Below are 13878 nucleotides of genomic sequence, written 5' to 3' on the forward strand. Positions count from 1 at the left end.
CGAGGGGCGGACGGCGGCAGTCACCGCGTCGCGCTGCAGGAGAGAGGCCGGACTTCGCGTGGCCACCGCGCCATGGCCCTACAGGTGAGCGGAAGGGGCGGCGGCTCTTCGGTCTTCGTGGCCGTGACCTCCCGGCACGGGAGTCAGCTTCGGGCTCAGAGCAGCGCGTTACCTGTGCGCAGCCCGTTGGGAGCTCTCCCCGGGCGCTGTCACGGCGGCGGGAGGAAATGGGCCGTTCAGGTGCGCTCGCTCTGTTAGGATGGGTTCGTTGTTAGCAGCTGGCACGGGATGGGGAAGCGCCAAGCCCGGGTATGCGTGTGTATGTGGGAAGCATGCAGTTTTAAGGGAGTTTTTAGGGTGCGCGCATCTTTGGAGCGCTACGCTTTACGTGGCGTTTTGGTAGGAAAGCTGCTGCCTCCACCCGTCAGCGGCTCCTGAAGGAACCACCTTCGTTACTGCCTTCCAGCACTCTGCGGCACGTGTCACTGCCCGCCTCGCCCCTGCCAGGACGGGTTTGGCTGTTATTCTCTATGGGGTTTTCCGTTCTCCCTTTCGCTTTAAGATCCTCCAGCCCTTTATCCTGCCTTCGTTGCCATGCCTGGCTCAGCTCGCTGTGTGTGTGAGAGGCCCCGACGCGGGGCGCGTTGGCAGAGCTCAGCGCTTTGAGCTGCAGCTCCGAGGGGCGGCACAGAGGGCTCCTTGTTCCTTCTGATCCCGCTCCTTCTGTGGGCCGGGATGCCAAGTCCCGAGCGGAATGCCAGCTTTTGTTTCATCGGCGGTCGTTATAGTTTGCTGTATCCTGCCTTGAATTTCGACTAGAAAATAAACGCGTTAGCCCCGATATTTAAGAACTGAGCCGTGCATCGCTGTTAGAGAGACCCTATAGATGATTTCTACATATTATCGCTTTGGTAAACAGCTGCCACCCGCATCCCTTACAGTCACTGACTTCGTCGTGTGGAAACGAGGGCAGCGTGAGCAGAGCAGTGTTTTAGCAGGAAGGCTCTGAAACATCTCTGAGTTTTGCAAACTGAGGATGAAGAGTTCATTCCAGCTTCTTTCTTTGCGTGTATTATCACTATATGTGATAACAGTCTGATAATTTCTGTGTTTATCTTTAATGCATGTGTGTAAAACTACATCTGCATATGTATATGTATTCTAAAGATGCACTTCTGCTTTTGATTTGAGGAGTGAGAGGGAAATTCTATCAGCTCATGATTAAAGGATATTATATTTTACAGGCTAAGCATGTTGTGTAAGCAAGCAAATCCTAAGCAAAATCCGTGCACAAAGATTGGATTGAGGGAGATGAAGAAAAGAATGTTTGACATTGAAATTTCATTTCCATGCACTTATTGCTGACAAGGATGTGCGTTGCATATTTTTTAAACATTGGCTTGTGATATTTCATATAGATCCAAATAGAATAAAAGTATAGAAAAATAAGAAAATAATAGTGGCATCCTTATTGTGGGTTGTTTTTTTGTTTAGTTTTTCTTTTCCCTGTACAAGTCTAATGCTTCTAGCTCATTCTTTTTGTGATGATAGTTCAGAAAATAACTGCATAAAGGAGGTTTCCACCAACTTGAATAGTTTCTTCTATCTCTGCCCTGGCAGGGCCTTACACACAGCAGTGGCCACAGTGTAAAGATGAAGATAAAACTTACGTAATCTTCAGTAAGTTGTGGCAACTTGATTGTGTACTGATACTGATGCCAGTTCTTCCTCTTGCTGGTGATCGAGTATGAGTGCTGCTGTTGTTTGTATGTGTATGGGTAATACAAAGAGGTATAGTGGTGTAAGTTGCTGATCCATGGAGTCAGGTATGTTGTGTCTACTGGTGTTGGGATTAAGAATGAAATACTTGTTTTACAATGGAGTGGTTCACTTGGAAGGGACCTACAAGACCAACGAGTCCCTCTGTCTGACTTCTGCAGGGCTTACCAAAATCTTAGGCCTTGAATGCCTGAGTTCTGACCCTGTCCTGCCATTGGTTTATTAAAGGTTTTATTAAACCTTTTCCATGGGAAATCCTAGACTTACCACTAAACATATGAGTAATAGAAACCATCTAATGAACTACTATGCTTGCTCTAATAAATATTTTAAGCACATGCCTTCGGAGGCAGACTAATATTTTATGTATTCCTCTTGCATTAGGCTGACTTCGATGGGGCTGCAGAAGATGTTAAAAAATTGAAAACAAGACCAACTGATGAAGAACTGAAGGAACTCTATGGATTCTACAAACAAGCTACTGTTGGAGATATTAACATTGGTATTTCTGTTTCCATATATACATCCAATTTACTCTGTATCTTGAAAACAAGAAAATGTTTTATAAATCTGCATGATAATTAATGAATGTATGCATTTGTTTTGGCAGAATGTCCAGGGATGTTAGATATGAAAGGCAAAGCCAAATGGGAGGCATGGAACCTGAAAAAAGGTGTTACAGCAATTAAATTTACCTCATGTAATAACTTTAACAGGATAGCAAATAAGAATAGATAATGACTCCTCCTTTTCTTTGCAGGTATATCGAAGGAGGATGCCATGAATGCCTATATTTCTAAAGCAAAAGCAATGATAGAAAAATATGGGATTTAAAATACTCAGACATCACACTCTGAGTCTTCTCAGTGATTAAGGAAGTAACTCTGCAGAGGAGAATGCAGTACTAACTGGTTATTGTGAAATCTAACAGTAAGATCATTTACGCATGAGCCACTCCACTGCGAAAGGTGTTCACTGCATACTATATTCCTAGACTGTATCTTACTCTAATTAAATGTGAGCCTATGAAATAAATGCTTCTGTAAGAGTTGTGGGGTTTTTGTTTTGTTTTGTTTTTATATAAAATCATATTTAGCATTTTTACAATACACACAGAGAAGTTCTTAAGGCAAAATAACTTATAAGAGCTGTCACTTTTTGCAGCTGATGTTGAAAACAGTTTATGCATGTGCTGAATGAGAAGAGCGAGAAAAGATGAAAAGTGTTTTATTTCTAAGACACAAAGCTAGAGTTTATTTTCAAAAATTAGAGCAACTCTTTAAATCCTTTTAAAGAATTACAGTGAAGATCTTCTGGAGGAACAGAGTAACTTTTAGGCATAACAGTGCAATTCAGCAGAAAGAATGACTTAATAATTAAGTGCTGTAGACTAATCTTATACCTGCTATTAAAATAGAGGGAAATACTCATAGAGCAGCATTTTCTATACACTTGGTTATGTGTTTTATCAAGAAAATTTCATTAGAAGGTTCCAGCAGATAAAAGTGACCTCCAGGAAGACTGTAAATGGAAGTATCTCCTCTGGTTATATTGAGCCAGGCTGAAAAATATATTTAAAGTGTCAGAAATGTCAATTATTCTGGTCATCTTATGAAACCACTTCAAAATTATTTAGTAATTGCTTTAAATCTCTCATAAATGGCTTTCTCTGCATTTCATTGTATCTCTGTTTTATTTAAGAAGGTGATGAAAGACCCTAGAGAACACCATTCATGAAATGATTTGCTGCAGCAGGGAAATGCCTAACCAGAAAAGAAAATACTTAAACAAAGTACCTTCGGCATCATGCACTGTTTCTTCAGAACCATCAAAGCAGGTGACATCACAAGAGAAGATGGTTTTCCTTTCTACCTTCTCAAAACTGTGAACATAAAAAAGTTTTATTACCATAACTTTCCCTGTCCTAAGATACCTTTGGGTTTTGCCTCTATATACAGAATAGCTATTTTTTTCTACTCAAAAACAGCATAAACTTTATGGGTTAAATTGTGTAGAACATCAAGAAGTGGAATTACTGAGTTTGTAAGATTCTTAAGTCCTTACACTACTGCACTTAGAGCTCGAGTTTTAAAGAAAAAATGACTCAACAGTTAAGAAAAAAGAGCTTTAACCTGCAATGAAAATTCTCCCTGACAATAAAATGAATGCTTTCTGCTTATATTAAAGTTCTGATATTTCAGGGCCTTATCAGTGTCAGGTTCCTAGAGCCAAAGAGAAAGAGGTCTTTCTCTTTGCCAGGGTGAAAAACTTTAACCACCCACAACTAGGTGAGCTAGTTGTAGAATAGTAGGTGGCATGGAAGTTTCCTCTTTGTTCCTAGAAGAAAGGGATTCTTTGCTTCTTGTTAGGTTAGTGGTCTTTGGATCAGAAGGCTGAACAACATGATCCTGAGGCATGACTAGCTTCACGTTCTACCATGACATATTCAGTACTGTAATAATAGTAATGGCAGTTTCATAAGCAGTGTTTTCGTTCATGGCAGAAAAAGTAGACATAAAGACACACTAAGAAGAAAGCTGTATTTACTGTTTCATATTTTTTAATAGCAGAAACCAAAGCAAATTGCAGAGGAATAAAAAAAAACAACTACCTGAAAGGATCAGGCAGAATTAAAGCTTTAAAATATAAGCGTCATACAAAGTTGTAAAACTTACGAATATGTCTGAAGAATGCTAACATCTTCTCTTACAGTAAGTATCAGGTGTTTCTTGATGTCCTCATTTTTCAGAAACTCAGAAGGAGTTCCTCCTAAGAATTTGACATGTTCAAGAATGTCTTCATCTTTTGCTTCGTTTACTTTTCCCATCAGAAGAAATGCTTCAGACTGTGAGCACCAGACAAAAGATCAGGTGTCGTGTATAATACAGACAGTATTAAATTATACACCGCTTTAAATAATATTTTCACTAAGAATTGTTTTAATAAAAAGCTAGGAAGACACTCTATCACCAGTACTCAGTGGCTGATCAGTTTAACATTTGCAGAGAATGCTTCTTAGAGAGGGTTAGGAGACAGTGTTTGCTAACTGATGGTAAGTGAGAAAGACACTGAGAATTTCAGACACGTAACAATGAATTTGATTTTGACTCTCACTATTGAAGTATAAGGAATAAAACAGTGAAGAAGAGACTAACTAGTGGGCACAGTGCCCACTGATGTACTGCTGGAGTGACCTAGAGGTTGTGGAAATTTTCAGGACTCATAATTACTTCTATGAAGCACTAGCTCATACTTGAGCATGCCTGTTAACAAGTCCCAGAAAGAGAAGAATGGAAACAGCGAATGGCAGCTGAACATAGGAGGGCTGGGAAAAAGCCCAGTTGCTGTTATTTTACTGAGAAAGACCAGGAGAACCAGCAGAACAACCAGAAAATCAGAAGCAGAGGGTACTGAGGGCAAATTAAGAAAGAAAAAAGGATTAAAAGGAGAAAAAATAACTGGCAAATGCACTGAGGGCTCATGTTGGAGGCTGATAAAAGACTCAGGTAAGACAGTTATTTCATGTTACAAAGGAGTGTAACCTTATGTTTTGTTTTTGTTTGTTTGTTTGTTTGTTTTACTATGAAGCCAAAGGCCATAGTAAATAATAGAGTATTGAGAAGATCAATGAGATTGTTCTCTCTAGCTTAAGGTTAGCTGTGGTAAATATTCCACTGAAATTCTCCATCCACCTCAGAATTAACATCCTCAAAGAAATAAGAACATTTTTCTGATGTGGCCTGACACTTGCTTTGTTTTAAAGCACTTGACATATACAGTACTGTAAAAAGATACCACAGATGTTTTACTCGTGCTGGCTAATATACTGTTCTCTTTTGCACTGGTAATGATTTTGTAACTTACATGTGGGGCATATACCCCTGATAAAAAAAGGTGGATCGGCTCTAGTCCATGCTTTTCTTTCAAGTGTACCGCAACTGCATAGCTAATGTAAGCTCCAAAACTGCAGCAAAAAGAGAAAGTAGTGAAAGTATAAGTAAAATCTGGAAAACATTAACATAATTTGAACATTAGTGCTAACAGGCTATCTTTAACAATGGCAGAAATTGTGAATACAGTGAATTTTATGGTTCTGTAATTATGACATAAATTATAGTGAAAGTAACTAACTCACACAAGATATATTTCAATACAGTTTTACAAATCAGGCCTTTGTTGCCTACATTTATTGTAGTAGTCTCCCAGATTTACAGTAAAGAGAGTTATGTTGAGTAATTGAAAGTAAGTGATCTTCAGAACATTTGTTTAATGATTGGTTCACCTCATCCATTCATTAAGGAGTAAACGTTGACACAAATATTAACGCTAAACAATTGTAACGTATTAGTGTAAAAATAAATCACAGCACTGCCATTTTCAGAAGACATTGTACCTGAAGTCATTTAAAAGTAATTTAAAATAAATACACATAGTCTTTGTGATCAGCAGCATCCTTTAGTATAGGTTGACAAAACCTTTGCAGAAATGGATTTGCCAATGGATTTTGCCAGGAGGGTCGAATAACTATGCAAAGCTAAAGTTTTCCTTCACCAGGGTATCTGAAAATGTGTGTAACGTCACCTGTGACCAAAGAACGCAAATGGTTTTTCTTGCAGATCTTTCAGCAAAGCACTGGTTATTTCATTAATGACGGCTGTCATGTCTTTTGCAAAAGGCTCCTTAGCACGACTTTCTCTTCCAGGAAGCCTTACAACAGACACTACAGAACAGACAGAGGAAGAGACCGAAAAGAATTGCAGTCATTTCAAGTGCAAACAGTAAGTCATTTTCATTCAGTTTTCTCATCAGTTCTGAAAATATCCAGGTTATGTAAATTAATCCTTTTATGGTTGGTACATTGTGTTTGCTACTCCTACTGTTATCATTTAATCCTGTCATTAAAGACAGATCAAGTCTCCATCCCTTCCTTTACTCACAAATGTTCCCTCACCTACTGGAGTAATCTATAAAAGCCTTGAATCAGAAATTCACTTAAAATGATAACAAACTCATGATCTCAGCAGAGGTTTTAAAGCAATTTTATTGCTGTTAGTACTAATAACAATCAAAAATCCACCAATTTCAATAAAAGAGTAAAGAATATCCTTTCAAGGGCAGCATTACAAAGTTAACCAACTATCAGAATCATACAGTCCCTGTGTTCCCCTTGGAAGGCTCTTCGGGGCTATGCACAGTAAAATGCAGAATCATCACATAAATCAATGAGCATAGTACGGCTTTTTATTACATTCCTTTCAAAAATGTGGAGTTTTCTCTCACTGCTTAAAGAAAATAAGAAATTAATAGATTGGTAAGAATGTTGGCTTCCTGAAATTTCTGAAAGTAATGGGTAACACACAAAGTATTTTACAAGAGATAGAATAAGCCACTGCATAGTTCCATAGATAGTGGTACAAAAATGTTCATGTTTTTGTCTTTTATTTTAAGACAACTAAAGCATCTGAAAGAGCATGCTGCTATCTCCCTTTATCCATCAAGGTCTGCAGTTGTTCCTAGGCCATCTCCTTAGTAATTTCGTTGAAAACATTTCCTTGTGAACAAAAGCCTTTCCTTTTTAAGTTTTTACTTTTTTTAATTTCTAGGAAAGGTAGATGTGACTTATGCAACAATTTGCAGGAAGCATGCAAGCAATTCGAGGACCAGTACAACTGCAATGGCAATGGCCTCTATAAATGCTAAATACCTCCTCTTTTCTTTTGGAAGGTCTGGGATGAGGCCTTGGTTTCTCTTCGAATAGTTCAGCATTGGATCATTTTAGCACTGATACAGCCTGGCAGCAATGACAATTGCTTCACACTGTAACTAAACCTAATGTCACTGTTATAAATCCATTTTTTCAACTTCAAATTTGAAAACGAGTGCAGAATGACGCAAATGCTCTGGATAAATGAAATTAATTCTGTGCAGCCTCCCAGTGTTAAAAAGTACTTCTTAGATCTTCATAAGGCTTCTATAAGGCACCGCTGATGCCTTGTTTTCACACAGTTAACAGTATGCAACTGTGTTGCTGCTTCTGAATCCTACCAGCAGTTTCTGAGGCAGCAAAAATTCTACATGGTCTCCAGAAATTTAGCTCCAAGGATATAACTTTTTAACTTAGTCAAGTATATTGTACAAGGTGGTACAGAAGCTTAGTAAACCCAGAATCCTAATGGAAATGTGAATTCCTAGTGGAATTCCTTTCTAGATATAAGGTCCACTGGAAAAAAGATTGCAGCGCTCTCAAGAATATGATATTCTGTTTAAAAAAATGTGGTAACTGCAATTCAGACTGCCCAGCTTTCTTAACTTCTGCTTTAAGTACACAAATGACAAACCTTCAATTGAGCTGCTGAAGAGTTTGCCCCATTGAGCAAAGTGAGAAGTTCCACCTCCAGCCCAGGGAAAGCAAATCAGCCTACAGAGAGCATTTGGCCTTTTATATGGACGAACAATCGCCTTCTCCATGCCTGGGAAAAAAATAAAAGTAACCAATATGAAAACATCCCATCATTCCAAAGCAAATCTTTTCAGTTAAAGGAAAATTAAACTGCATTAAATTTAATTTATAACAGTGGGCTAATATTTTCTATCATCAGAGCTGCTTGTGCTGTGACAACAGTCAGTTAGATATGAGATAATCTTCACGCAACAACAAAAACCAGTTTTATAGAACCAGTTTTATAGAATGCTTTTATAGAGGTGATGGAATGGCATTGGGCAACACCTTTGGCATTATTTTCTTCTATTTGAGTCATTGGCCACAAGGAATATCGCAAGCAGCAAAAGAAATTGATCTGGGGTTTCGAGTTGTCTCTTCAAAAACACAGGCTTTTAGAAGAGATCCCAAAATATAAGGTCTATCTGAAGACATAGAAAACACAACAATCACATGGTTCAGTATTCTGTCTATAAAAGCAGTAAAAATGGACCTCCATGGAACAGCTGGATGTGGTTTCTTTATATACAGAAAACATCTATGAAATTTCTCATTCGTGTATTTATCCAGTCTCCCCTTACATTCACATAGTCAGCATCCACAACATCCTCTTGCAATGAGTTGTACTGTCCATTGCATGAAGAATGATTTCTAGTCTGAATCTGACTCCTACAACTTCTTTTGGTGCCCTCAAAGTAGCCACATAAGGAATGCAAATGGGAATCCCTCCAAATCTGCCGCTAAGCATTTCTGAGATCTTCTGTCACATTCTCTCAACCCTCATTCAGCTTCCAGAATGAAAAAGCCTGGCTTGCTTTAATATTCTTCATATGGCAGTGCTTCTGCATTCATGATCATTGCCCTTTTCTGTTTTCTCATTTTGTTGTATCCTTTTTGAGATGATGGAATTACCAGAACCACACTCAGCTTTAGCATAGCAGCTTTAGTGCTTTTGGTTACTGACAGACAGAAGTAACACTGAAACAAGATCTGTAACTACTCTGTTCTTTTTACTGAGAGGAGAAATGGGATCAAAAATGCCAGCTGCATTGTTCTTAAGCATTGTTCTTAAGTCTTTTCTATCAGAAGAGTTATTCTCAACCATTCTTCTTCTTTCTTGACTTTCCTTTCCTTTATTATTGCAGATTAGGTTGGTGGACATGAGCACTGAGGTGACATCCCACTGCTTACTGCATACCAGGTTCTGTTCCCCCAGACAGAAATACCAGGCACAGATAAATTACTTAGAAGTGACAGCGAAACAGAATTTGTAAAAAATCTGCAACCATTAAAATAAACTCACAGGTTCTTGTTAAAAAGATTGTAAAACTAATAGGAGATAAATATAAGCAGCTTTAAAAAGAGCAACATTTCCAAGATGCTTAAAGTCATCACAGGTATTACTTCTCACTGTGAATACAGCTTGGTATATGCAAGAGCAGATGACTGTTCATAAAATAAACCTATATGCTTATATGTAGTCTTTTCTACCTGCTCACAAAAGATTGAGAAGTGCAACCGGATCAGAGTAGGCAGCAATTCTTGCCAATTTTAATGCAAACAAGAAAGAAGAAAATCTATAGTGATGTTGCTGTAGCTAAAATTTTGTAGATTTTTGAGCGTCTTTAAATTAACATTAACATCAACATGTATTAAGAATCATTTCAAAGAAACTCTAAGGAAAGCAAGACAAGCAAACTTGGATCAAAAGTTAACTGACAAAAGATGTGTCTCAGAGTCAGTGAGGTATGGTGGAACCAGCACAGCAGAAGCCATAATTCCTTAGGTAGATTCACTCAGCATCAGTACCACCAGTTCCCATTTACATGGCCACTTCTTCCTCACAGACAGAAACAAACATTTTGGAAGCCTTTTAACTTGACAGACAAGTAAGAATAGAAAAATTTCTTTTCAAACTGATTCTAAAGATGACAGAAAAATTGCAGGCATGAGAAAGAAGCACATTTAGCCAAGTCCCTAAAATATTTCATGATACGTTACCAGTCACTGAGAATCTTTCACGCTTTCTACTCATACTGGTTTATCCCGTTATTGTCCAACTCACCTTAGAAGCAAAGTACCTGAAAAATCACCAGGGCAAGTGCCAAGAAATGACAGCCCAAGGGCTGAATCAGTGCTCTGTAACAAGAAGAAAGAATCAACTTTATGTATCAGCAGATGTGAGGTGAAGCCAGTTGTCAGGTGAGGAAGGAATATGATCCAAGTGGAAGAGTCGCTTGCTTTATGTCTTTTCTGAAGGGGAGGAGTCTATGCACAGAAAAAAGGCAGGGACTAAAGCACAGAACATCCCAAAAAGAGACTGAAACATCTGGGCGTGACATCAAGCGGGGTAAGAAGGGTGTCCACATCGATCCCAGCAATTTAAGCAGCATAGGTTAGCACACCAATGACAGCATGGAAGTTGTAGCAATTTTATTATTGGCAGTCCACAACCTAAATGAAAAAAAAGAAGCCTTTACAAAGCAACCAAGAAATGCCAGCCATTTAGGAAAACTATGTTCAGATTTACAGCACTCACACAATTGCTGGGCAGTTTTGTAAGGGGCTGAAAATGTGAACATCATTGCCTGATTTAAATAAAACCCTACATTTGTTTACTGGGCTAGTTATAATTTCAGCAAGCTGGAAACGTACACACTGGTTACGTGCGATGGTTTTGTGTCATCTCCCAAGTCGTGCTTCTGACGATGCTATCAGCAACCTAACAATCCCAGTGTATTTTGTAATTGCATTTGTAGCACTAGGAATATTGCCATCTTTTTCCTTCTTTTTAGTGTTGCTGTAACAAAAATAACAGCAGCAGCAATAAAGTAAAGATATTCCAAAGCATTGGCCAAAACTAACAGACCAGAGTGCCAGAGTGTGTTGTGATCCTTAACTTAAGATACATCAGCTGGATTACTTTGTAGTTTTCACATTATTGCTGGTACTGCTGCCCAGAGGGCAGTGGGTGCCCCAACCCTCGAGGTGCTCAAGGCGGGGTTGGATGGCCCTGGGCAGCCTCAGCTGGTGGGGGGCAACCCTGCCCATGGCAGGGCAGTAGGACTGGGCGGCGTTTAGGGTCCCTTCCAACCCAAGCCCTTCTGTGATTCTGTCACTATGATTATTCTCCATTTTTCCATATTTCTCTAGGAGACTGAGAAATGTGTGGTGTTGGTTGAAAAGCACACTTGCTGGCCCAGCCAGTCGGCTGGGCTTCCCCAGATGAGGTCTGCAGCCTTCCATTCACTGCTGATTTCCTGCCGTCCTGGGAACTCTCAATCAGGACAAAAGACCTCATGCAAACGATATCAATAAAGCCTTCCCCATCCCTCCTCTCCCAGCTGCAGCCGTTTCCATGGGAACAGGCATGGGGAGGCTTGGTAGTGAATGCTGATCACGGCTCTGCAAACTTCCAGATGGCCAAGGTCAAAATGCCAACAGCCGCTAAAGTTCTTTCATAGCACGTCTGTGTCGCAATTAATATGAAGTAAGATGCGGCACACCTATGTTTGGAAGGTGCACAATTTAAAGCAGCTTATATTGGCTGACTAGTCCTGACCTGTGCTGTTATGCCCAACAGGGCTTCTCCACATGATGCTAACAGACGCATCTGCTTGTAACTTACAATTTATAATAAAGCTCCTAATGTGCTATATTTACTCCAGCCTCACATGGTGGAAATTATCAAATCAGACACATAATGTTGATGTCCTGAAAGCTGGCTGTTAAAAACATCAGGTCCAGCAATGATGCTCATAGAGTAATAATATATTACTGGATATGACTGTTTTCTAACTAAGGTTGAAAATAAAATGTGTTAAGAATGAGGTTCTGAAAGTACAGCATTAAACAAGTAGCATGATATTTCCTTGAGAGTAGTGAATTACAAGTTGTACGTACTGGTTGGTTTTGTTTACCTTCTAACTTTTTTCTCAGTATCAAAGAATTTTCATTTTTCAAACAAAAATTAACATTTTCACAAATGAAGTATTTCCAAGAGATGCTACTCTCAACCAAAATTATTTTTCACTTTCATCTTCATCTCTGAAAACAAGATCTTTACAGAACCAAATTTGCCAACTGCAGAAGTCCAGAATTTCCTCCTCCTTAAAGATTTCTTAGCTGCTGCTCTGTTGGTAATTTTCAGTCTCTTTTGGGCAACAACAGTAATACAGACCTACTAGCAGTAGGTCACGAAGACTGTAAGTGAGTGAAGCACTTACCAAACAACTGGTAAGTAATGATTCTATCAGAAATAATGGTGAAAGCAAGCATAATTTTTATGCACTAGTTACAATTCTGGAGACTAAACAATGTGATCTTTGTCTAAGAGTAAAATCATTGCTGGAGCAGTTGCAATTCACTAAAAGTAATTTAACATGTCTCATTTTGAAAGCTAAAATCAGCACATACAGATCTCTGCAGTAAAGCAACAAAGGAGCACTGTTTCTCGGTTGCACACGTAAGATTTGAAGAACTAAGTCATGTATGTTGTTTTATAAAGGTTGGCTTTTATTATAGCCCATTGTAAAATACATTGGATTATATGTACTGCAAGCCACTTAATTTGCTTTCTCCTCTGTAAATCATTGCTTACTGTCAATAATCATTATTTTAACAAATCTTTGCCATTTTAGCATCTTTACTACAACTATACATTACTTTGTGGTCACTCTTCTTCAATTGATAAACTTAAATCTTTCCTTTTCAGAAGTATTCATGGAGAGACATGCAATTAAGCAGTTCTCAATCTACCTGAAGGAAGAGCTGCAGTAAGCCTCCTCTCTAGGACAGTCTTGAGACAATCTTAAATAAATGAAAAATGTCACTTTATTGCTCTTAAGTATGCAGAAGTAAATCTGGACTGAAAAGCAGAATTTGCAAAATGGAAGACTTCAGAGATGTATTAACAGGATGTCCTGGAGAGACTGGGAAAGATGAGTGCCACCAGATAGTGTACTGAATAATCTCACCTGGAATTCTGCCTATCGTACTGGTCAGCCTCTTCAATAAAGGTAACTTCAAGCTGGATCAGATGCAGGGCATAGCTAGAATACAGATCTTATGGAAGAGAAGTGAGGGCACTTTGAATAACGAGTAGAGACTGTCCATGAATTAACCATAACTAGAAATAGGATTTTAACCTATCACATTCTGAAATAGCTTTCCAGACAAGAGCAGAAAAACTAGCTGTGTTAAGATGGCAACTCAGGTTATTAAAGTGGTCATATAACATGTAGGTGGACCCTTTTGGTACTACACTGCTATTTGCTTGATGAAGGAATGCATGTGCAGACAAGGAAAGAAAGCCAGCTAGCTGCAATGCTGAAAGAATAGTTCTGCTAACAGAAGGCCACTTTAGTTCAACAAATACAAAGCCCTTTTCATTATTGTACTCAGTATGTAGTATATGCAATAAAGTCACACCACTAAGGCCTGGTAACTAAGAAAGAAAACAAAATAAAGGTGTTCTAAAAATAGAGAAAACAGGAAATTTGGAGGGACTAGGACTCATAGAAAAGCTGACTTTCCAGCCTTGCACAGGAATATTATGTGTAGAAGTTACATAAAAAATGTTCAGTCTGTATACAGGACTGGCCATGGAAAATATAAAGAAATGAAATAGATGCAGTCTGGGCACAGACTGGGTACAGTGA

General features: G+C 38.9%; 2 protein-coding genes across 3 annotated transcripts; one reads left to right on the top strand and one right to left on the bottom strand.

Moving 5' to 3' along the window:
* The first annotated feature begins 6 nt into the window (after nucleotides 1-6).
* Nucleotides 7-2827, top strand: ACBD7 (acyl-CoA binding domain containing 7). Of its 2 annotated transcripts, none has more exons than XM_010712603.1 (4): nucleotides 7-84; nucleotides 2164-2281; nucleotides 2390-2452; nucleotides 2540-2827. In XM_010712603.1, exons 1-4 carry the CDS (start codon nucleotides 73-75, stop codon nucleotides 2611-2613), a joined length of 267 nt encoding a protein of 88 aa, XP_010710905.1. In that variant the 5' UTR covers nucleotides 7-72; the 3' UTR covers nucleotides 2614-2827. The 2 variants fall into 2 exon arrangements, with proteins under 2 accessions (XP_010710905.1, XP_019471930.1); XM_019616385.2 differs by lacking the exon at nucleotides 7-84 and adding an exon at nucleotides 274-309.
* An 88-nt stretch (nucleotides 2828-2915) lies between these two features.
* OLAH (oleoyl-ACP hydrolase) lies at nucleotides 2916-10681 on the bottom strand. Its single transcript, XM_010712602.2, has 7 exons — nucleotides 10284-10681; nucleotides 8118-8249; nucleotides 6361-6499; nucleotides 5644-5743; nucleotides 4455-4624; nucleotides 3576-3661; nucleotides 2916-3340 (listed from the first exon to the last, which is right to left on the bottom strand). Exons 2-7 carry the CDS (start codon nucleotides 8245-8247, stop codon nucleotides 3207-3209), a joined length of 759 nt encoding a protein of 252 aa, XP_010710904.1. The 5' UTR covers nucleotides 8248-8249; nucleotides 10284-10681; the 3' UTR covers nucleotides 2916-3206.
* Nucleotides 10682-13878: the final 3197 nt, after the last annotated feature.

This window comes from Meleagris gallopavo, chromosome 6 (assembly GCF_000146605.3).
Source record: "Meleagris gallopavo isolate NT-WF06-2002-E0010 breed Aviagen turkey brand Nicholas breeding stock chromosome 6, Turkey_5.1, whole genome shotgun sequence".
Classification (NCBI taxonomy): Eukaryota; Metazoa; Chordata; class Aves; order Galliformes; family Phasianidae; genus Meleagris; species Meleagris gallopavo.

Bases quoted from the DNA above. Each gene is read 5' to 3' on its own strand.
- OLAH (XM_010712602.2), bottom strand. From the start codon at position 8,247: ATGGAGAAGGCGATTGTTCGTCCATATAAAAGGCCAAATGCTCTCTGT. The intron at 5,744-6,360 runs GTGACGTTACAC...TTTTTGCTGCAG, and splicing joins TTTGCGTTCTTTGGTCACAG to TTTTGGAGCTTACATTAGCT. The intron at 3,662-4,454 runs GTAAGTTTTACA...TTATGTTCACAG, and splicing joins AGCATTCTTCAGACATATTC to TTTTGAGAAGGTAGAAAGGA.
- ACBD7 (XM_019616385.2), top strand. From the start codon at position 289: ATGGGGAAGCGCCAAGCCCGG. The intron at 2,282-2,389 runs GTATTTCTGTTT...TTGTTTTGGCAG, and splicing joins TGTTGGAGATATTAACATTG to AATGTCCAGGGATGTTAGAT. The intron at 2,453-2,539 runs GTGTTACAGCAA...TTTTCTTTGCAG, and splicing joins GGCATGGAACCTGAAAAAAG to GTATATCGAAGGAGGATGCC.